The 22562-nt window shown below is 40.1% G+C and overlaps 1 protein-coding gene and 1 long non-coding RNA gene across 2 annotated transcripts; one reads left to right on the plus strand and one right to left on the minus strand.

Annotated features, from left to right (window-relative positions):
• Window positions 1-17966: 17966 nt before the first annotated feature.
• Window positions 17967-18594, minus strand: LOC109171742. Its single transcript, XR_002052649.1, has 3 exons — window positions 18580-18594; window positions 18285-18375; window positions 17967-18079 (listed from the first exon to the last, which is right to left on the minus strand). It is a non-coding gene; the product is annotated as an uncharacterized LOC109171742 (long non-coding RNA).
• A 2461-nt stretch (window positions 18595-21055) lies between these two features.
• Window positions 21056-22112, plus strand: LOC109172249 (clumping factor B-like). Its single transcript, XM_019321412.1, has 2 exons — window positions 21056-21191; window positions 21547-22112. The coding sequence occupies exons 1-2, from the start codon at window positions 21056-21058 to the stop codon at window positions 22110-22112; spliced, it is 702 nt and encodes a 233-aa protein (XP_019176957.1).
• The last annotated feature ends 450 nt before the right edge of the window (window positions 22113-22562 follow it).

A 22562-nucleotide genomic window follows, 5' to 3' on the forward strand; every position in this document is an offset into this window, starting at 1 on the left:
AGCCGTTAATGAACGCTTCGTACTCGGCTTCGTTGTTGGTCGGGTGGAACTGGTACATGAGAGCAAAATAGACCTTGAATCCTTCCGGGCTCGTGACCACCACTCCTCCTCCTACCCCTTTCTTGCTACTTGACCCATCTGTAGCCAGCGACCACCACTCAGCCTCGGGATCCGCAACCTCAGGAGACCGGGTATCCCGGGCAGTGCATTCGACCAAGAAGTCAGCAAGAGCTTGACCTTTAATAGCCGGTCTCGGTCGGTATTCGATCGCGTACTGGGTCAACATTAACGCCCACTTGACGAGGCGACCGGATGATGAAGCAGTTCGGAGGACTGGCCCGATCGGCTGATCGGTCAACACGCGAATTGCTCGATCTTGGAAGTAGGGAGCCAACTTCTTCGCGGCAACGTATAAGGCATAGACGACCTTCTCTAGCCGGGAGTACCGGAGCTCGGGACCATGTAGCGCGTGGCTTACATAGTACACCGGTCGCTGGACCCCTTCCGGATCGGTTCGGCACAACACTGCGCTTACTGCACGATCGGAGACGGCGAGGTACACGTCTAGCTCTTCTCCGAGCTCGGGCTTTGAGAGCACGATCGGTGACATGAGATATTCCTTCAGCTCATCAAAAGCCGCTCGGCATTCTTCGTCCCAGACGAATCCATTAACCTTCCTCAATACCTTGAAAAAAGGTAAAGCGCGCTCGGCTAGCTTGGAGAGGAACCGGCTGAGGGCTGCCAACCGACCGGTCAATTGCTGGACTTCCCGAACGGTGGAAGGTGGTTGCATGTCCAGAATCGCTTTTACTTTGGCCGGGTTAGGCTCAATTCCTCTCTTGGTCATCATATAGCCGAGGAACTTGCCGGTCTGAACCGCGAATGTGCACTTGGTCGGGTTCAGCCGCAACTGGTACTTCCTCATGATCTGGAAGCACTCCCGGAGGTCCCGAGTGTGGTCGGACCGGTCCCGACTCTTGACCAGCATGTCGTCGATGTAAGCTTCCATCGTTCGGCCCAGTAGGTCGGCAAAGAGCATGTTGACCATCCTCTGGTAGGTCGCTCCTGCGTTCCGGAGGCCGAACGGCATCACTCGGTAACAATACAGCCCATCCGGGGTCACGAAGGCTGTCTTGCTCTCGTCTTCATGGTGCATCATGATCTGATGGTACCCCTTGAAGGCATCCATGAAGCTCATTAACTCGGCCCCGGCCGTCTCGTCGACCATCTGGTGAATGCTCGGTAGAGGATACGGGTCGAGCGGACAGGCCTTGTTGAGGTCCGTGAAATCGATGCACATCCTCCATGCTGGGGGCTTAGGAACAAGAACGATATTTGCCACCCACTCGGGATAGACCACCGGACGGATGTGCTCGATCGCCGCCATCTTTTTGACTTCCTCCCTGACAAATTCGCGGCGATCGGAGGAAAGGTGTCGTGTTTTCTGCACGACCGGCTTGGCTGCGGGATCGACGGCTAACTTGTGACAGATGACCGACCGATCGATTCCGGGCATGTCTTCGAGCCCCCACGCAAAGATATCAGCATACTCCCGGAGTATGGCCAAAACTTCCGCTCGAAGCTCGGGGGTGAGGGCTCGGCCAATCTTGATCCTCCTATCCGGGCGATCCTCAGATAGGGGAACTTCTTCTATTTCCTCGGAAGGCTCAGGCTGCTCCTTCCGTTCCTTAGCCTCCTCTTTGGCTATGGTGTTCACCCGGGAAGATGGACCGGAGTCACGTCTATTGACCGCTCGGGTGTAACACTTCCGGGCGGATTGGACATCGCCACGGACCACGCCGACCCCGTTAGGGGTGGGGAATTTCATGCACAGGTGGGGCATAGAAATTATCCCACCGATCTTCATGATGGCGGGTCGGCCCAAGATAATGTTGTGGACGCAATGGAGGTTGACCACAACAAATTCTAGCTCCGTCTTGATCGACTTTAGAGGCGCGCCGATCTCGACCGGGAGCGTTATCTTCCCCTCGGGGTAAATAAGAGCCCCGGTGAATCCTGACAGTGGTACACCGACCGGAGTCAGCTCCTTCCTGTCGAGGCCAAGCTTCTCGAAGACGTCCAAGTAAAGGACGTTCACGCTGCTGCCCGTATCCACCATAACCCTTTGGACGTCCGTCCCCTTAACGTCAATCGTGACCACGAGCGCCTCCATGCCGTGGTCGCTGCTGGTAGGTTGGTCCTCGAGGGTGAAGGTTATGGGCTCCATCTTCTGCCTCTTCCCGGTCTCCCGGGAATCCACTATTGCGACCGGGCAATTAGTCCGCGGTCGGGAAGCATCTTCCAGCCCACCAAAAATGACGTGGATGGTAGGCTTTCCGGACGGGCGGCTACCGGACGGAGGGTCAGGGTCCCGTCGGTCATCATGACGATCGTCCCTTCGATCGTCTCTTCGGTCCTGACCTGACCGATCGGAGCGGTGATGAGAACGTCTATGATCCCTTCGCTCGGTGTTCCTCTTGTTGTCCTCTCTCTTCCCCACACACTTGTCCAATTTTCCCCTGTTAAGCAGATCTTCCAACAATTGGCGTAAGTGGGTACACTCCTCGGTGTCATGCCCGGCACATCGATGGTAAGCACAGTGCTTACTCTTGTCAGGGCCGTCTCGATCGGGGTGGGGGAGTTTGATGAGATTGCAGGACTGGGCGTACTGCATGGCCTCCGCTGCGGATCGGTTCAAGGCCGTAAACTCGCCAGGCCTGGTGCGGGATCGGGGATTGTCATCTCCTGACCGATGTTCCGCCCGGCCGGCCGGTTTACGGGACGAAGAGCCGACCTCCTGCAAGCGCTTTACGGCATTCGCCTCGCCGGCGTTGGCATAGTCCGTGACCCTCCGAAGGGCCTCCTCGTAACTGGTCGGGGGGTGTAGGATGAAGTCTTGATACAAATGTCCCGCCCGGAGAGATATATGAAGCATGTGGGTGGCGGTCGCATCGTCCATAGGCTCGACCTCCCCGACCGCTGCTTTCCATTTGATGAGGAAATCGGTCAAGCTTTCCCCTTCTAGCTGCTTGGCCTTCTCAAGATACATGTAGGACTTCCTCACCACTTTGGAAGTAATGAACTTCCTCACAAATTTGATCGCCAGGGTCTCAAATTTATCGATCGACCCCGGTTGCAGGGTACGGAACCACTCTGCCGCCCGACCGGTGAGGGTCGAGTAGAAGGCCCTGCACATCACGGCGTCCGAAACGCCCTTCAGCATCATGTTGCTGAAAAAATCATTCACGTGGGCCTCAGGATCCGCCCGTCCGTCATAACTCTTCTCTCTAGAGACCTTTAAGTCAAGTGGGTAAGGCTGGGCCATTACCGCTGCTGTGAAAGGCGTCTGGTGCAAGGTCGATTGGTTGACCGGGGGTGTTGCAGGGTACGCATTCCTGAGCTGCGCAACTTCCGCCTGGAGGTTATAGAGCAATCCTCGGGTTTCATTGAGCTCGGCGGCTTGAGCGGCTTGGGCTGTATCCCGAGCGCGTCGCCGTCGGTGAGATCTCGACCCGCTATACCCAGATGAAGCCTCCTGAGTAGCCTCCTGCATCTGTACGTCTTCTTGCCCGCGGTTCGGGTCTTGGGGTCCCAAACGCTGGCGCATCTCCGGTCGAAGACGATCAAAAGCTACCGCTCGGGCAACTTCTTCAGGGTCCTCCGCTTGGACGGCCTGAGCTGGGGCCTCCATCGCATCAGCACCCCCCGACCCCAACCGCGAATGAGCCGAGCGTCGAGCCCGGGATGCGGACTGACGCTGCGGCTCTACCTGTGCGGTCGGTTGTATTGGAGGGGCGGCGGCTGGAGCTGTATAAGCTGGCGTATATGGTGGATAACCAACCGGGGGAGTGTAGCACATCGGTTGGCCTGGCCAATACCCATACGGTGGAGGTGGGACCGGGTATGGATACTGGGCGGGATACATCATCGGCTGTTGCTGGTATGGCAGACCGGGTGTTGGGTACCCTGGTTGTATGTAATTCACCGGCTGCTGGGCGGCCGGGTATGCATTCGATGGATGCGGTGGTGAGAGGTTGAGGTTGAGGTCCATCGTCTGACCTTGCTGTTGGGTAGCATAGTGGTCAGAGGAGCTCGCCGCATCCGCCTAGTCGTCGGCAAAGTTGTTGTGTGCCCACGGATACATGTCGATATAGAGACCGGGTGCTCGTCAAGACGTTGGTTTCTTGCACGGGTCCCTACAGACGGCGCCAAAATGAAGGAACTCGAGACCAATTAAAGCAAGTAAATGTCTTTATTGATCACGGTAAAGGCCCTAAGTACAATCTACTTGGTTGCTTTGAGTACCGACTGACTGCGGTCGGGATTCTCTAACAACAACCTATCGATCGTCCAGAAGTCCTCTACACTGTAGCCACTGTGGGTATTTATAGCCGCTGCGCCGGAGACAAGAATCCGGCCGTTCGGCATGTTCTCCACGTACCCTCCACGTGTCATCCTCCCGGGTGCCCTGTCTGTCGCTGTAGAGAGCCGCCACGTGTCCTTTATCAGCTCTCTCGCCGAAGGGCTACCGCTCGGTGGTCGACACTACCGTCCTTCTTTATTATTATTATTATTATTATTATTATTATTATTATTATTATTATTATTATTATTATTATTATTATTATTATTATTATTATTATTATTATTATTATTATTATTTATTATTATTATTATTATTATTATTATTATTATTATTATTATTATTATTATTATTTATTATTATTATTATTATTATTATTATTATTATTATTATTATTATTATTATTATTATTATTATTATTATTTATTATTATTATTATTATTATTATTATTATTATTATTATTATTATTATTATTATTATTATTATTATTATTATTATTTTTATTATTATTATTATTATTATTATTATTATTATTATTATTATTATTATTATTATTATTATTATTATTATTATTATTATTATTTATTATTATTATTATTATTATTATTATTATTATTATTATTATTATTATTATTATTATTATTATTATTATTATTATTATTATTATTATTATTATTATTATTATTATTATTATTATTTATTATTATTATTATTATTATTATTATTATTATTATTATTATTATTATTATTATTATTATTATTATTATTATTATTATTATTATTATTATTATTATTATTATTATTATTATTATTATTATTATATTATTATTATTATTATTATTATTATTATTATTATTATTATTATTATTATTATTATTTTATTATTATTATTATTATTATTATTATTATTATTATTATTATTATTATTATTATTATTATTATTATTATTATTATTTTATTATTATTATTATTATTATTATTATTATTATTATTATTATTATTATTATTATTATTATTATTATTATTATTATTATTATTATTATTTATTATTATTATTATTATTATTATTATTATTATTATTATTATTATTATTATTATTATTATTATTATTTTATTATTATTATTATTATTATTATTATTATTATTATTATTATTATTATTATTATTATTATTATTATTATTATTATTATTATTATTATTATTATTGTTATTATTATTGTTATTATTATTGTTATTATTATTGTTATTATTATTGTTATTATTATTGTTATTATTATTATTATTATTATTATTATTATTATTATTATTATTATTATTATTATTATTATTATTATTATTGTTGCAAATTGCAAGTCAATTTAAGACTATTCAATTATATTGTTAATATACCTATATGGGTTAATATATGACCCCATTGACAACTCGGGGGCAAAATTTCTACCACTTAGAATTGAAGGGTAACATTTATAATTGGACTATACATGAAAGACATAAATTACAATTTTTCCTAAATATTATGTAATGATTTTAATAGAGAAGATGGAATAACTAACATTTTTAATTTGTTGCAATAATTGTGTTTATTAAGATTTAATTATCATACCTATTAAGTATTAACAAATTAAACAAAAATAAATAAATTTTTTTATATTTTTTATTAAATGTCAAGATAAACTCACAATCATTATCCATGCGTGTACATATATTACATAAGTAAAGGACAGTAGCCAATGAAAATTAGGTAGAAAGATAGATGGATGGGAAGTACAATTGCATAAGCAAATATAACCACACATGCATACACTAAATTGAAGTTGAGATTTTCTTCTTAGCTCATTTATTTATTTCATCGTTGTTTAGCCCAGGCTACGCTGGCCGGCGACTTGCCGGTCAGCATGCATGATTTAATCGGATGGCTCTCTGATCTCACGGACTACAGTTGCGACCGTAGGGTTTAGGGCACTTCTTCTTTGGTGGCTCAAAACAGCTCCTATATCTTAGTTTGTTGCATATGGCTGGTGGACTTAATGCCCCGTAACTTATAGGCCTGCCGTGGCCAACATTTGCAATTAATAGACAGGGGCAAATTAAGGTAAATAATTTCTATTATTAGTTATCATCTCGAACACATTCATATCATTTATTAACGATATGTCTGTCCGATTCAGTAATATGCAGAACTACTTGGTAGAAGTGGTCACTAGCCAGGTGGGATTGAACTAGCCCTGAATTGGCCCGAGGAAAAAAAGGTTTGAATCTGGCTATTCGTAGGTCAGCCTAGGATTGGATTAGGGTCATCCTATGCGGAGTAGCAAATTATACCATGGACCAGATTCATATTGCATTCTGGTCCCTGATCCAAAATGAAGATGATGTGTTTGTAGTTAACAGATTACATACTTATAAATAAATTGAAGGTATATAATATTAGAGTCATCAAAATGGGCTTAGCCCATCCCGTTTCGATAAAAGCATGGGGCGGGCTTTAATATTTTAGGCCCGTATTTTGGCAGGATTTTTAGGCCGCCGCCCCCGCCTATCTGGCGGACTTGATTAAAATTATAAAATTAATATGTTACCTTTGTTGGGCAGCAACTTAGAGTATTGAGTCCATTATCATATTATCGAAGCAAAGCGTTGACTGGTACACAAGTATAAGAAAATAAAAGTGTGTCTAGCTTCATTACTAGTTATAACTTTTAGCATATTATAAGCGCTTAATATGACAACGTTAATTTCATGAGTCCTGTTATTTATGGCCTATATATTAAGAATTAAATATTTAATGATTTCACATCAACATATATAAAATTGTGTTTAGTTTTTATTTTTTATATCCAATAAAGACTTTAATTTGCACAAAAGACTTTTCCACACTTAGTACATTCATAAATATATTGGGAGAAATATTACATCCACCTATTTTATACTCAATGTAGCATATAAAAGAGTCAATATCCCACCATCGGGGTTCAGTCCCGTGTCTTTTCTTGAGGAACAAGTGTAATTAGATTTTGATGATACCAAACTATCTAGGATTGTAGACCCCTATTTTTCCTTCCTTAGATAAGTCTCGTGTAACAACTCACGAGGTGTACAAATCTTGCTCGAGACTAGCATAATAGGTCTACATGAAGACTTGAAGACGTCAAGATGATCGAAAGATGCTTCCAGGAGAAAGATGGATTGAGCAAGTCTCGGATAGTCTTCTTTGACAAAAAGGATCTCTCGTCTAAGAGAAAGGACGAAAGATAAGGTCAATCTTTCGACTAACATCTTTGAGTAAAACAAGTCAAAGACAGACTTGTAAAAGACAACGTTCATTCAAGTAAAGCAATGAGAATGTTGTCTATAACTTAGATGGGCAAATCATTCGGACAAAAAGTGTCCTAGAAATGATCTTCACAAAAAGATAAGGAGCATTAAAAGACTTGTACCATCTTGTCAGAGAACAAGGACAAAAGCCATAATGCTTTTGGCTCCAACGGCTACACAGTACAAGTGCATTAAATGTTCAATGTCCACTGGTTAATACTCACTGGTTATTAGGTTTGAAATTTTCATCTCCCTCCAACGGATGTATTTTTCCACTTATAAATACCTCTCTTCACCATTGAAGAATGTGCTTGTTATTTCACTCTTGCTATCCAAAGAAAAGCTCTTCAAACAGTTTCATCTCCTAAAGCTTTTCATAACCAGTGATCTTGTGAAGTTTTTTCAAAGGCATATTCATTTCCATACTTCACAAGTTGAAGCAGTCTTGTAATTTCTCAAGTGAAGATTCATCCAGACTTCAAGACAAGGCTTCAACCTGTTGGAGAAACATCAGATTATCTTCCCAACATCTCAACTTAGGAAGAAGTTGATAGAGACGGAGTAAACTCAAGGAGTTGAAAAACCTATCAAGTGGATGTCCGGCTTAGTGATCAAGGAAACCAGCTTGAAGTAGTTTTTACTAGGAGTGATAGTGCAAACCCTTTCACGAGTTGTGAAAGAAGAGTGGAGTAGGCTTAGTTAACAGCCGAACCACTATAGAAATCTCTCTCTCCATATCTCTTTACATTCTGCTATATTACTTTCGTGCATTGCATATCATATTGACCAAACGCTAAATCTTTTATCGAAAGTGTGCAAAGATTATCTAAAACGAAACATTATTTTCGCTGTGCAAATCTCCGAAAGGAGTTTCTTTGAAAAATCGATTAGAGTCTATTTACCCCCCCCCCTCCATTCTAGACTCTCTTTCGACCCTACCGGGACCAACAAGTGGTATCAGAGCGGTTACCTTGTACGGTAAACGTTTTGCTTTACTGCCTGGTAGATCCCTTTTGCAAAAGCTATATAAATTAAACTGCTTTTTCGTCTTTGCACGTGTTTTCTAAAAGAAAAATGGAAAGAGATCATTCTAACCGTTCTAGGTCTCTTGCCTTTAATCTCTCAAAGTTTGATTATTTGAAAGTAAGGATGCAGGCACATCTCTCGGCTATTCATGATGAAATGTGGGACGTAATAAGTGAAGGTCCTATCGTCGTGATGATGGTAAATACACAGGCAGCTGCTCAAGGAGCAGATCCAGAAGTCTTGGTTCCTAAACCAAAATCACAGCTTACTTCAGACGAGAAGACAAGGGCAAATCTCGACAATGTTGCACGAGATATTCTTTATAAGTCTCTAGATGACTCGCTGTTCCCGAGAGTACGGAAATGCACTATAGAAAAACAAATCTGGGTTACTCTCATGAGTCTAGGTGAAGGAGACGAACAAGAAAAGGACAACAAGCTCACTGTCACCATGAAGAAGTTTGAAGACTTCAAAATGATGCCAAATGAATCCATCACCGACATGGAGCTCAGGTTCACAAAGCTCATGGGTGATCTTTCAAATCTCGAAAAGGAGTCGACTGAAAAAGAAAAGAATCCAAAGATACTCCGAGGGCTTCCAAAATCATGGGAGATGAATGTAACAGCCATGAGAGACCACAGAGACATGAAGACAACCAGTACGAGCAAGATCTTTACTGATCTCAAAGCTTATGAGTTCGAGCATGAACCCAAGGAAATTGAGGAATCTGAAATAAGGAACATTGCCTTGGTTGCTAGTCAACAAACGTCAACATCAAACAGGTCAAATTCTAACCCTAGTGAATTTTTATCTGATGAACAATATGCTTTGTTTGTACGAAAGATGAAAAGGTTCATGAGGAAGAACAACTTCCAAGACCATCAAAGATCATCAAACCGAAGGCAATATGAAAGATCTCCTAAATCATCAAAGCAAGAGACGGTGGATGCACAAGTGCTATGTTACAACTGTCAAAAACCAGGGCATTTCAAGGCGAATTGTCCTCATCCCATAGTCCGCAAATATCAGGACCATGACACAAGCACAAGTTCACCGAAAGAAGCTGTTGAATCTAGCAAGAGAAGTGGAAAACAAGAACCAACAAGCTCACAACACGAGAGAAGAAGAAATGCAATGATAGTGAATGAACCAGTTGGAGAAGACCAACCCGAAACTAGCACCTCAAGTTCAAGTTCAGAAAGCGAAAGTTCGGGGGATGAGAAGGGTCTTCTGTGCCTACTCAGTAAAGAAGAAGAAGCAGATGAATTATGCTTAATGGAAAATGATGATGAGGTAAATTCGCAAACCTCCTCATCTACTCAAATAGAAATTAGTTCTGAAAATAAAGGAAATCCAAATGAAACCATGCATCTTTGAGATGATATGGATTTCAAGGTAATAAAAAACACATACTCCAAATTAAAAGAAGAGAACTCTTGACTATTGATCAGCTACGATGAGCAAAGGCAAGTTAGAATTGATAACATTAAGCTAGCCATCACAAAAGATCAGCTTGAGAAGTAAGTTCTTCTTCTTAAGGAGTAGTGTACAGAAAGAGAGTTGCGGGAGCAACATCTGCGTGAGGTTCTTGATTCGTTTAACAAATCATCCAATCTAGTGGATCGATTAGTGAATGGATCGAAACCGCCAGGGGAAAGAACCAGAATTGGTTATGACCTCAGCTCCCCTTCACATATCTTATTGAACAAACCCACAGACATTTACTCACATGAAAGTTTTAAGTCTGCATTTCTTCAAGTCGCTACCCAAATGTCTGAGCCAATGATAAAGATTAACAATTATGATCAACCACAATCAACAAGCCAACCAAAAAGAAAGGCTGTACAACGAATTGTGGAACCTCGAAATGGAAATTACTTGAAAGGCAATCCTAGACATAATACTAATGTCAAAAGGAATGGACCAAAAGGTAATAGACCTAGTCTATACTGCCAAAAAGGTCAGCCTACAAGGAATAACCAGACAGGGGTAAAACCGAATGTAAATCAGAGGCAAAATCGTTCTAAGTATCCACGAAAGAATCCTCTACGAGGAAATCCGAAAGATAAACGAAACAGATATGCCAAGAGGTCACTTAGAAGACCAATGACAGGCAACGGATGGAGTGGACCATCCGAAGAGGATTGGCTTGTTTATCCCGAACCCTTATCAAAAGCAAAATTTGAAAAGATTCACAGGCATAAACAAACCAATTATTCTAAGCAGTATCGCAATCCATCTGGTGACTATTTTCAAAGTCGATACAAAGCTAAAAATTTTGCCAAAATTTATTATGCTTATCAAGTGTTTAATGGGTACAAAGGACCAAGGATGAGTCATGCTAACTCTAGGTTCATGTGGATCCCAAAATTGACTACTAACCCTCAAGGACCCGAAACTGAAGGGTTACCTAAAGTTACATAATTTTGATTTCTGGGAAAACAGGTCATATGGTATGTCGATAGTGGATGCTCAAGACGTATGACCGGAGATAAATCAAACTTGAGCAATTACAAAGAAGTTGATGGACCAAAAGTTATATTCGGAGGAGAATCAAGTGGAAAAACGAAAGGAATAGGAGACATCATCAGAAATGCAGTAACCATTCAAGGTGTCTCACATGTTGAAGGACTCAAGTTTAATCTGCTAAGCACTAGTCAATTTTGTGATAAGGGCTACAAAGTAGAATTCTCCAAAGACGAATGCAAAGTAATCAGCAATGAAGATGGTGACATCGTTCTCACGGCAAAACGAAAGAAAAACATGTATGTAGTTGCTTGGGAACTCTCTAAAACTAATGTTTGTCTTGTTGCTACTAGTAATGCAGATTTGAGCCTGGAATGGCACAACAAGATGAGCCATCTAAATCTCAAGACCATCAACAATCTATCAAACAAAGATCTTGTGGAAGGTTTACCGAAAGTAAACTATGTCAAAGACAGAATTTGTGAGGCATGTCAAAAAGGAAAGCAGATTAAAACATCCTTCAAATCAAAATCATCAGATACAAATTCTCGTCCCTTAAGTCTTCTACACATGGATCTATTTGGTCCAGTTGATCCTGCTAGCCTAAGTGGACGAAAGTATTCTCTCGTTGTCGTAGACGACTAAACGAGGTACACCTGGACACAATTTCTAAGAAAGAAGAATGAAACTAAGAAAGTGCTACAGATCTACTAAGGCAACTACAAACTGAAAAGGATCTCAACATAGTTAGAACCAGGTCAGATCAAGGGACAGAGTTCGTAAACAAAGTCATCAACGACTTCTGTGGACAAAATGACATTTTTCATCAACTTTCGGCCGCACGTACTCCTTAGCAAAACGGAGTAGCCGAAAGAAGAAACAGAACCTTGAAGGAAGCTACACGAACAATGATAGCAGATTCAGGACTGCCCAAACACTTCTGGGCTGAGGCCATCAACACTGCATGCTACACTCAAAATCGAACTCTCATCAACAAAGCTCACAACAAAACTCCATACGAATTATGGAAAGGTAAGAAACCTGTTGTTAATTATTTTCACATCTTTGGATGCATGTGTTTCATTCACAACAATGGGAAAAATCATTTAAGAGCATTCGATGAAAGAGCCAATGAACGCCTATTCATGGGATATTCCTCGACAAGCAAAGCATTTAGGGTTCTAAACAAAAGAACCATGGTCATTGAGGAATCCATTCATTTTAAATTTGACGAAAGTGCTCAGAAGACTGCACAAGAAGATGTATCACTCAAAAATCTGAGCATGCAAGCTGAACCAAGTTAAGTAAGAGAAGAAGATTCTGATCACGAAGATGATTACACTAAATATCAAAGATGTCAATCTCAATCTATTGAACCTGAAGCACAAGTTGAGATGGAAGTCATAAATGGAGAAGTTTTATCTACACCACAATCCCAACCCGAACCAATGATCTATGTTGAACTACCTTATATACCTAAGATGGATACACAAGATCAACCAACATATTTCGAACCAGATCTACGGTGGTTGAGAGATCATCCGCCTGATCAAGTAATTGGCAATATTCAAGAAGGAGTGAGGACTCGCGCCTCAATACACGAAAGTATGATGGTATGCTTTCTATCGCAAATAGAGCCAAAATCCATTGATGATGCACTGAGTGATCCAGATTGCGTCACATCCATGCAAGAAGAACTTCATCAGTTTGAACGGAACAATGTTTGGGAACTTGTTCCCAGACCAACTCATCAGAATGTTATTGGAACCAAATGGGTTTTCAGAAACAAAATGAGTGAGGATGGAGTAATTGTCATGAACAAAGCACGATTGGTAGCCAAAGGTCATTGTCAAGAAGAAGGGATAGATTTTGATGAAACATTCGCTCCAGTTGCCAAACTTGAAGCAATCCGAATATTTCTCGCCTATGGTGCCCATAAGAACTTCAAAGTATTTCAAATAGACGTAAAGAGTGCGTTTCTAAATGGACTTCTTGAAGAAGAAGTCTATGTGGAACAACCTCCAGGGTTCATATCTGACATAGAGAGTGATAATGTATATCACTTAAAGAAAGCACTATATGGTCTAAAACAAGCACCACGAGCGTGGTATGATACTCTATCATACTTCCTTATCAACTGTGGATTCTCGGAAGGGGTGGTTGATAAAACCCTCTTTCGTATCAAGGATGGTGACCATATTCTACTTGTGCAAATATACATTGATGATATCATTTTCGGATGTACAAATCCAGATTTGTGTGATAAGTTCTCAAAACTCATGCAAGGAAAATTCGAAATGAGCATGATGGGAGAACTAAACTACTTTCTTAGGTTACAAGTTAAACAATTGGTTTCGTTGCCCTTTCGTAATTACGTTAAGGATTTTTGATGTGTAACAAAATCCTTGTTCTAAGTCTTCTATGGTCATCAATAATAAAACATCTATGCTTCGGGTTTATGTTTATCTCTGCTTGAACGAAACTTTATTTGTTTCGTATCTCTCTTAAGCACGAATCATCTCAGAACTGACACCATATCCGTATATGCTTAAGCAAATAAGTCAGGAATATCTCCGAAAGTTGCTATATTGGTCTTGGAAACAACAAATATTCTCTCGTCAGTCGAGGCCTTATTGATTGCAACTAAGATCCGAAGTTTCAGTGAACCATCACTCTGATATGTCTCGTCATAAAGACATCACAGCCCATGATCTTCATCTATCTATATAAAGGAAGTGCATCAACAAGAGTTCAAATACATCAAACTCTTCAAATGGACAAAGGAAAGAAGGTTGCATAATCAATGGTGCATAGCGACGAAGCAAAGCATGAACGAAAAAAGTTAAGGAGAATCAGAGATGCATAAGAAAATCCTTGCCATGGAGAAAGTTCAGAAAATCGATTGAGCTCCACTGTTGTTGAAAACGTTTTTCCAGCACCTACCCCGAATGAAGCTCCACCTCCAATCACTCAATCTGAAGCTCTCTCGACCAAAAGGCGCATTGAGACATACATGAACAACCCTCTGTACGATAGGGACTATGTGATGTGGTTTCGAGATCTTCCCTACAATGACCTCAACAGTGAAGAAGACGAAGACACCAATACTGAATTCGACTCTGTTCTGACAGACCTTCTTGCTTTTGAACTCTTCCGCAAAGATTACATTGAGTAACGAACTTTCGAGCTGAAGAAGGGAAAAACCAAGAAGTAAAGAAAAAGGGAAGATTTGGAATCATCTATCATTCTATAGAATGTTATGTGATTTATTGAGATGATAAGTCTGTTCTGTGCCTCTATGTTTCATGTGTTCAATATAATTAATCATCTCTATGTTTCGTGTTTAAAATGATAACATCTTCAAAACATCTTCATACGAAAGAACAATAATCGACTTCATGAAACTTTATTTGTTTCGTGGGAAATCGTGAACTTATGGCTATCTCTTAATCAAGATATCACCATTCGAAGATCAAACGGTTCTTTGAAGAAGTCTTTACCCTAACTGTTCAATGATGTTAGTGGAGAACATCGTGTAGCCGAGAAAATCGGCCCACTAACTCATGATCACACCTGATCATGTCAGTGGAAAGGACATGCCTTTAATGCCCATGTCACGTACTCGAGTGGATTTCTCTCTCTTCATTTAATTTGGAATGATCACTTTTGATCTGGTATCTCCCTTATCAGATGAATTCCATAGAAATATTGCCTTATATGCAAAATTTGTCAGACTTGACCCAAGTCCAATTTGAGACTTACCCATACCCTTTCAAATTCAAACTCCGGGTTTCCTATTGACCCGATCCTAAGAAACCGGGTATTCACTATTTAACCTAAGTTCTTATTCCCATAACCCTTTCTTCTCCACTATGTTTCTTGGCATTCCTCTCAAATCTTCATCCAGAATCTCTACACTTTTCTCTCCAAACGGCACAAATGGCGAAGAAATAAAAAACCAAACCTTCCACACAAGTTGTTGAATCCTCACCCACTGAAAAGCTTCCATCTTTCCCCACCTCCGACGAGGCCTTAATCAGATCAAGATAACACTATATCGCTAGTGGCTACATGTGGGATGCACACGGCTTTCTTCAATATGTTCTGAACAAGAAATTTGGTGACATGGTCATCCGGTTGCTCAAAGAAAGTGGTTTGTATAATTTTGTTACTCACGTCTACACTTTCTTCTATCCATTTAATTTGATGTTACGCAGTTATATTTGAATGCGACAGTATCCTCAGATGCATCAGTGATCACATTTGAAGAATGGAATGGCCATCTCCATAACTTTAGACGACATCAAGAAGGTGTTTGACTTTCCTGACAGAGATGAATCTTACAACCCAAATCTCTCACTGTATTTCTTTGATCAACATGCCTTCTATGGCCATATTAAACATGCTAGAAGCAGATTTGATGTCAAATGGCCCTTGAAGAAGAAATGGTTCAAATTGGACTATGAGTTCACTGCGGACATCTTCAAAAAGATAGTAGATCACAAAACATCCGGAACAGATGATGTCACACAAGAAAAGTTGAAGATGATCCATGCTTTCTTGTATGGACACAAGGTTGACTGGTGGAAAGTTGTTTTTGACCATCTGAAAGTTCATATCACAGTAGGCAAAACCTCGGACGGTGACATATGGAGAAAGGTTGTTTTCGGTCTCATGATAGGTCACTTACTATAATTCAAGAAAGTTGTATTGAGAGAAGGGACTCAGCCTGGTCCGAAAGTATGCCACATGAAGTCTAAGCCACTGGGCTATGACAAACAACAAGCCATAGAGTTGGGTTTGCCTATTCCTGAGTCCAAATCCAAAAAGACGTCCAAACGGAAGACTATCTCCGAAACTGATCAGCCAACACCAAAACGACAAAGGCGAGCACGAAAGGTCAAGCAATCATCCGATGAAGTTTCGTCACCCTCTCTTTCTACTGCCCAAGAGGATCTGATTCTTCATGAGTCACCAAAGACCTTAGCCAAAGTTTTGACACCACCTTCAGCCCATCTCGAAACTGCAAAAGTCTTGGCAGACGAACCTATGCAGCAAACTGCTACACTAGAAGAGAAAGTCTCACACAAATCTGTACAAGTACATCACATCAGAAGTTCAGAACAAACGCAAATAGAAGACTCGTCTGAAGGAGAATGTTCAGAAGTAGGTCGGGCTGCCAAAGTCAAGGCACAATTTAGACCAATCCATGATAAAGCACAAGAAATCATGCTTCGGTTAGCTCCACCTCCTCCTTCAACTCTCTCAAAACTAAAGAGAAAGTCAGTTACTCCTCCGTCTACTGCTCAGGGGGAAGAAAAATCCGAAAGTTTTTCTAAAGCCAAACAACTCACTCAAGCCCTTGCCATTGTGCGGGAAATGAAGAAGCGAAAGATCACCACTAAAGTTCCTTGCCACAAGAACCTACCATTGCAGAGCAGGTCCACCCGATTCTGACGCAAGAACCTGAAATGGTAGAAAAGGACAAGTGTGTGCATTCTTCTTCCACTGATCTCTTAAGTCTCCCACAAGAACCTGGCTTGCCAGAAGAGACAAAATAAGATATCAATGAGACCAGACCAACTCCACCCCCACATGAAGATCAACTACTTCGACAAGCTATATTCGAGGATTATCAACGCGTTCTGAGATGGCAGAAATGGCGTACATCTCCTCTCGATCTCTTTCTTGCTAAACTTGATGAAATGAAAGAAGAGGAAGTTTTTGCCTTAAAATGGCTTTGCACAAAGGATGTTTACGAAGCCGTAATGCTTCCAAAAATCACTCGGGCGTATTCATACAAGCTTACAGACCGTAGCATTGCGAAAGGAAAAGCTGCGATCAGTCTCGATATCCAGAAACCTCTGCTTGATGATCCGGTCTTCGAAGCAGAAATGAAGGATCTAAGGGACGCCATGAGATTGTCCAAGATTAAAATGGAGCTTGAGAAGCTACATAAGAATGATCCTCTCTGCAGCACTAGTGGCACGCACTAGTACAGAAACAGTCATTCGCGTCCAAAGTTAAGGCTAATTCGCGTCCAAAGTTGCTTGGACGCAGATGTCGGGGACGCTGATTGTATAAACAATCAGCGTCCAAAGTAGCTTTGGACGCGCAAAATGATTATTCGCGTCCAAAGTTGAAGAACTTTGGACGCGAAAAATGATAATTCGCGTCCAAAGTTCGTGAACTTTGGACGCGTATAGTGTTTATTTATTTTTTAAAAAATACTATATGCGTCCAAAGTTTCTGAACTTTGGACGCGTATAGTAAAAAAAAATTAAAAAAAATATTTTTTTTTATAAAACTACCAATATTTTCCTGTACATCTCAGCATAACTACCAAATAATATATTTCAACATTAATCAAATATTTTCCTGTACATTCCAGCATAACTACCAAATAATATATTTCAACATTAATCAATTTAAGATGTACACTACACACCAATTCTATCAACTACAACACACCAATCTAAAATTTCAATTCTAATAACATTTTACTACAAATTCTAAATGTTAACAATTAAAGTAAACTATTAACCATACCATCTACAAATCAACAATACCCTCCCCTCCCCATTGTTTAATTTTATTAAAAACAATTTAAAATAAATAAATAAATAAACAAGTGCCTAGCAATTTTTTCAACATTGCATATTAGTGAAAGAAGTGTTTTTGGTCCCAGGTAAGGGAGACATGAAGTATTCACAAACATAATCATAGAAGTACTGAGGATGGTCATCCACAGAGCCAGTCATTACTAGGGAGTACTTTGTTGTTTTCTTTTAATTGGTAACATAAAAAATTGGATCACTACTCAATTTATATATATAATTCTGGTATAGGTGCAATGCTATCTTCTCTGTGTAGTTCCAATATTATCAGAGACATCCTAGAAGGGGCAACTACAAGGACACAACTACAAATCAGAAAATTATATCATCAAACTAAGTAAGGATTCTCTGGAACTACTTTTGATTTCACAGAAATAATTAGACTGGAAGAATTAATATGGTTTAGGAAATATCCTTAATTTAACAAGAGAACAGAATCACTGTTAAAAGATTATCAGAGAAAGAGAAACCAGGACAGATATCATCAAGATGGTACCATATCTTTCTTGAAATTCAGGTGTACTTTGTAAGAACTCCAGTCCTGGATGAGTTGCCAAAAGTTCTCTAAGTACAGGTTTGAAGTCCTCCTACAGTAAAGTTGGTTGAAAGATATTGTCATAATAAAGAGTGTTATAGTTCATCAGCTAAATATTTGAATTTGCATGCAAATTTTTTTCTTTGACAGTCACATTAACAGATCCTCTTTTTTTGGTGTTAAGATATATTGACTGGAAAAAAGCAAATAAATTGGGCAGTGAAATTCAATTTAAACGCAAATTTAAAAAAAGCACCTGTGTCAGATACTTGTGGTATCAGCTCTTTAACTGATTGATTCACTAATTTCTGATATAACTGCTAGCCTGAAGGAGGCACATGACAAGGTGAAGCCCTTATTTCATTTTCACCTTCCTCCTGGTTGCCACCTTTGGTGATAACAGTTCATACTTTGAGATGTTAACTCCACTTAATGCTACACCTACTGTTTTTTTGTACTAGTGGAACAAAGCAGACTGTGGGCAGCTTTGGCTTCACCCACATTACATCTTACCCAAGAAAGGCAAGAATGAGGCCTTGAGCCTTTCTAACAGAGATCCCAAGCAAATGCGAACCTGATCGATGCAGAATATATATGAAAAACAACACAAATTTCATATTAATGTTCGATATTTCAATCAGCTTAAAACAAAGTAACACACTTGTCTGTAAATATTATCTTTATCTAGCAGTTCTGCCGTCCTCAAGTTTTTGCTACTGTTTAGTCTCAATTCTCTTACTACTTTCCTGTTTAAGCATGCAAAGAGGACTTTCGATATGCCTTTGGCAAATAGTGTTGTCATTTCTTTAGTTATACAAGTGTGAGGAATCTGGGATCGAAAGAAATGTGACATTAATATGCATTTTAACAACACTAAATCACGTTTGGAATGAAAGTAAAAGAAGAACCTGAATGCATTGATTCAATGCCTCCAATACCATCACTCGAAACTTTATGGTTGGTTCCTACAAGAAGAGTGCAAGCAATGGCATTTAAGTATATAATATAAAACCATTCATGCATGGATTGCTGTTGGTACAATGGTTCAGAGCTTCAAGATCCATTCATGCATGGATTGCTGTTAAACGAAGACACGTATGGCCATGGCATCCAGCCAGTGCTTAACAATGCGACAGTTGATGATATGTTCCAACCAGAACTTAAGTTTGAGGATCAGATCACAGTCTCGGGATTTGCTGAGTTTTTCTCAGGAGGATTCAACGTAAGTAGCAACGATATAATGTATGATGAACTGTACCTTAGAAGAAATTTCAGGGAAGAATAACGAACTTCTAAGTTCTAATTACACTGTTAGAGATCAATAATGGAGACAATAAAACACGAAATCAATTATGTTCAAATTCAGAATATTGAAAGTCTGTAAGAAAAAAAGGTCTAATTAATTAGCAGCTATTCTTCTGTATCTATCTGTACACATTCAAATGCAATAATTGGAGACCTTAAACTAGAGGCATATCTGATCTTTTGCATCATTTCATTGAAGCAGTATAACAAAACAACCTTAAAACCAGTCATTGGAATTCTTCCCTGTGAACAGAACTACTCCACAGGAGAACAACAGCAACAACAACGAGTATAGTGACCGGTGTCCATTTCAGAGCAATAGTCTAATAAAAAAAGAACAAATGTTAAACCTTAGCTTGAGCAGGGTTATGAACCTTAGTATCATCATCCATACATTCTCGCGTACCTCGAGATTTTTAGACCGCCAGATTGGAGAATCACTCAGATTGGCTGCCATCATAGTCTCCAGCATATCTGGTAGCAGTGGTCAAAGTGAATTCCCACACTGGACATTATAAAACTGATGAAAACAGGAGCAAGAACATAAAGATTGAATAATGGTAATTAGTCTCACCAAGCCTTGTATCAACATATTACCTTCTGATATTACCAGTGATGGTATCTGCAAGGCAAAATGGTCAAATTCAGTGTTCTTTTCTGGCCTCAAACCATGATTTCTCAGCATCAAGGAAAGGACCACAAGGAAGTAAACCAGTCTAGGTTGCCCGAAGGCCAATAAACTGCTCATGTTAGGAGTCAAACTTGTAACCTTGTAGTTACAAGTCAACAATAACAAGTCAACATAATCATTATCATATATGCATTATATGTACATGAAGGCATCTACGAGAAGACAGTAACAAATGTGATGATGTAGATACAAATAACAGTAAAGGAATAATAAGGGTGATACCTAGATGATATCCAAACAGAATTGCTCCCAAACAAGCAACACCAACACATGGCAACACTGAACCTGATGATTTCCCTTTCCCTTTGAGGGGTGCAACTGCTTCAATGTCTCCTTCTGTTATTCAGGATCATAGATTATAAACAACTTTAACATTGACATGTTAAAAACAAAAATACAGTACTTTATTAACTCAAAAAGTTAAAGATCATCTTAGGAGCAATTTGGTAAGCCATTTGGAAAGTAAAGCAAAACAAGGGCACAAAACAATGTGCAAGGCTCTCACATCAAATCTAAACTAAAATAAACAATTAATAATAAAATTTCTAAAATATATTACAAATAAATAAAATAAAATTAAAAACTTTAAAAATAAAAAAATTCATGTGTACCTTGCGGTCGACAATGCGGAAGGAGACCGGGAGCGACCTTGCGGGCGGCGTCGACGACGGGGACAGCGTGGACCGGTAGCGGCGGCGGGGCTGGAGACCGTGGCGGAGGCGACACTGCGGCGGCGATGGAGAACGACGACACGAACGGCGGTGACCGATGGAGCTACAAGAAGCCGACGAACGACGAGAAGATGGAGCGACGGTGGCTGTGGGGACGACGGAGAGATGTAGAGCTTTTTGGGGAAGACAAGTCTATGGAGGGTGCGTATATTTGGGGAAGACGACGTTCAAAACCCTAATAATATTAATAATAAAAAATAGAGGGCGTCCAAAGTATATGCGTTTTGGACGCCTATTAGTGTTCAACATACCAGGCTTTACATTGGGCGTCCGAAGTTACTCAACTTTGGACGCCCATTGTTTTATTTTTATTTTTTAAAAAAGAAATTAATTATATAGTGCCATTTAATTACAAAAATGTCACTGTCTTCCACATTTCGCGTCCAAAGTTTAAACTTTGGACGTGAATTATTCAATTTTATTGATGTTTTTTGTACTAGTGACGAAAGATGATGGTTCTCATGTTGTCCTGCCAGTTGAACAAATGACGAGAAAGCTGAGGATCATCAATCAGACAAAACTGAACAAAAGAACACTCCTCGAAAGGAAGATCATGAAGCAAATCAAGATGAAAGAAGTAATGATGAGAAATCTGATGAAGCAAATGACACTGATGGGAACAATGATGAAGATAAAGAAAATAATGAGGAAGATGACAAAGATGATGATAGCGATGATGGTGACAGTGATGATGATTCTGATGATGATAATGATGATGACACCGACGGATCTCCCATCATTGGAAAATCAGTAATGCTTCCTCCTACTGATCAATACTCTCCACCGAATGGTCGAAACGAATGGACACCGAGATCAGCTCGTGATGGCAAAAAGGAAGCATCACCGAGTGCGAGACATGGCGTCTCCAGTCGAAAGGAGCATGGCATTCAAACTGATATCTCTGAAGAGATGGAATATCTTGATGCTCAAGCCTTCTTAACACTTCTTGCGAACACAGTCATTGCGCTCAAACAACAACATCAACGGTACAATGAGCAACGTCAAGAAGATGCTGAAATGATGGAGCACTTGTCTTCCCAAATGACCCTCATCTCGGCATAATTATCTTCCATGCAAAAGGACCAACAGAAGGTGCAACCGACCGTCCAACAAGTACAACAACCTCCTGATCTCAGTCACCAGACCGAACTGCTTGACATGATAGCCAAGGAACAACATTCGATCAAACTGTCAAAATTCGGTCTCAAGGAACGAGTTGACCTCTCTTGTTTGAATATTGATACATCTAACAACAACCTCTTCACAATGCCTGACTATCAACTTCAGATTTTGAACTACGTCAAAGATCTCTCGATCAAGGTTGATAAGCTTCTGAAGCCCTCTGATCCTCCTACTAATTATGCCAAAAAGGGGGGAAAAGAGATATAAGAAAGATGAAAATGATGAGGATGAAGGAAGAGGAGAGGGATTTTCAAAAGAAGAGAAGAAGGAACTGTAGAAGGAATTTTCGACAACAAAAACAAGACACCCCCTCCATCAAAGTCTCGGCAA

The sequence above is a fragment of the Ipomoea nil genome, unplaced genomic scaffold (genome assembly GCF_001879475.1).
Source record: "Ipomoea nil cultivar Tokyo-kokei standard unplaced genomic scaffold, Asagao_1.1 scaffold0143, whole genome shotgun sequence".
Taxonomy (NCBI): Eukaryota; Viridiplantae; Streptophyta; class Magnoliopsida; order Solanales; family Convolvulaceae; genus Ipomoea; species Ipomoea nil.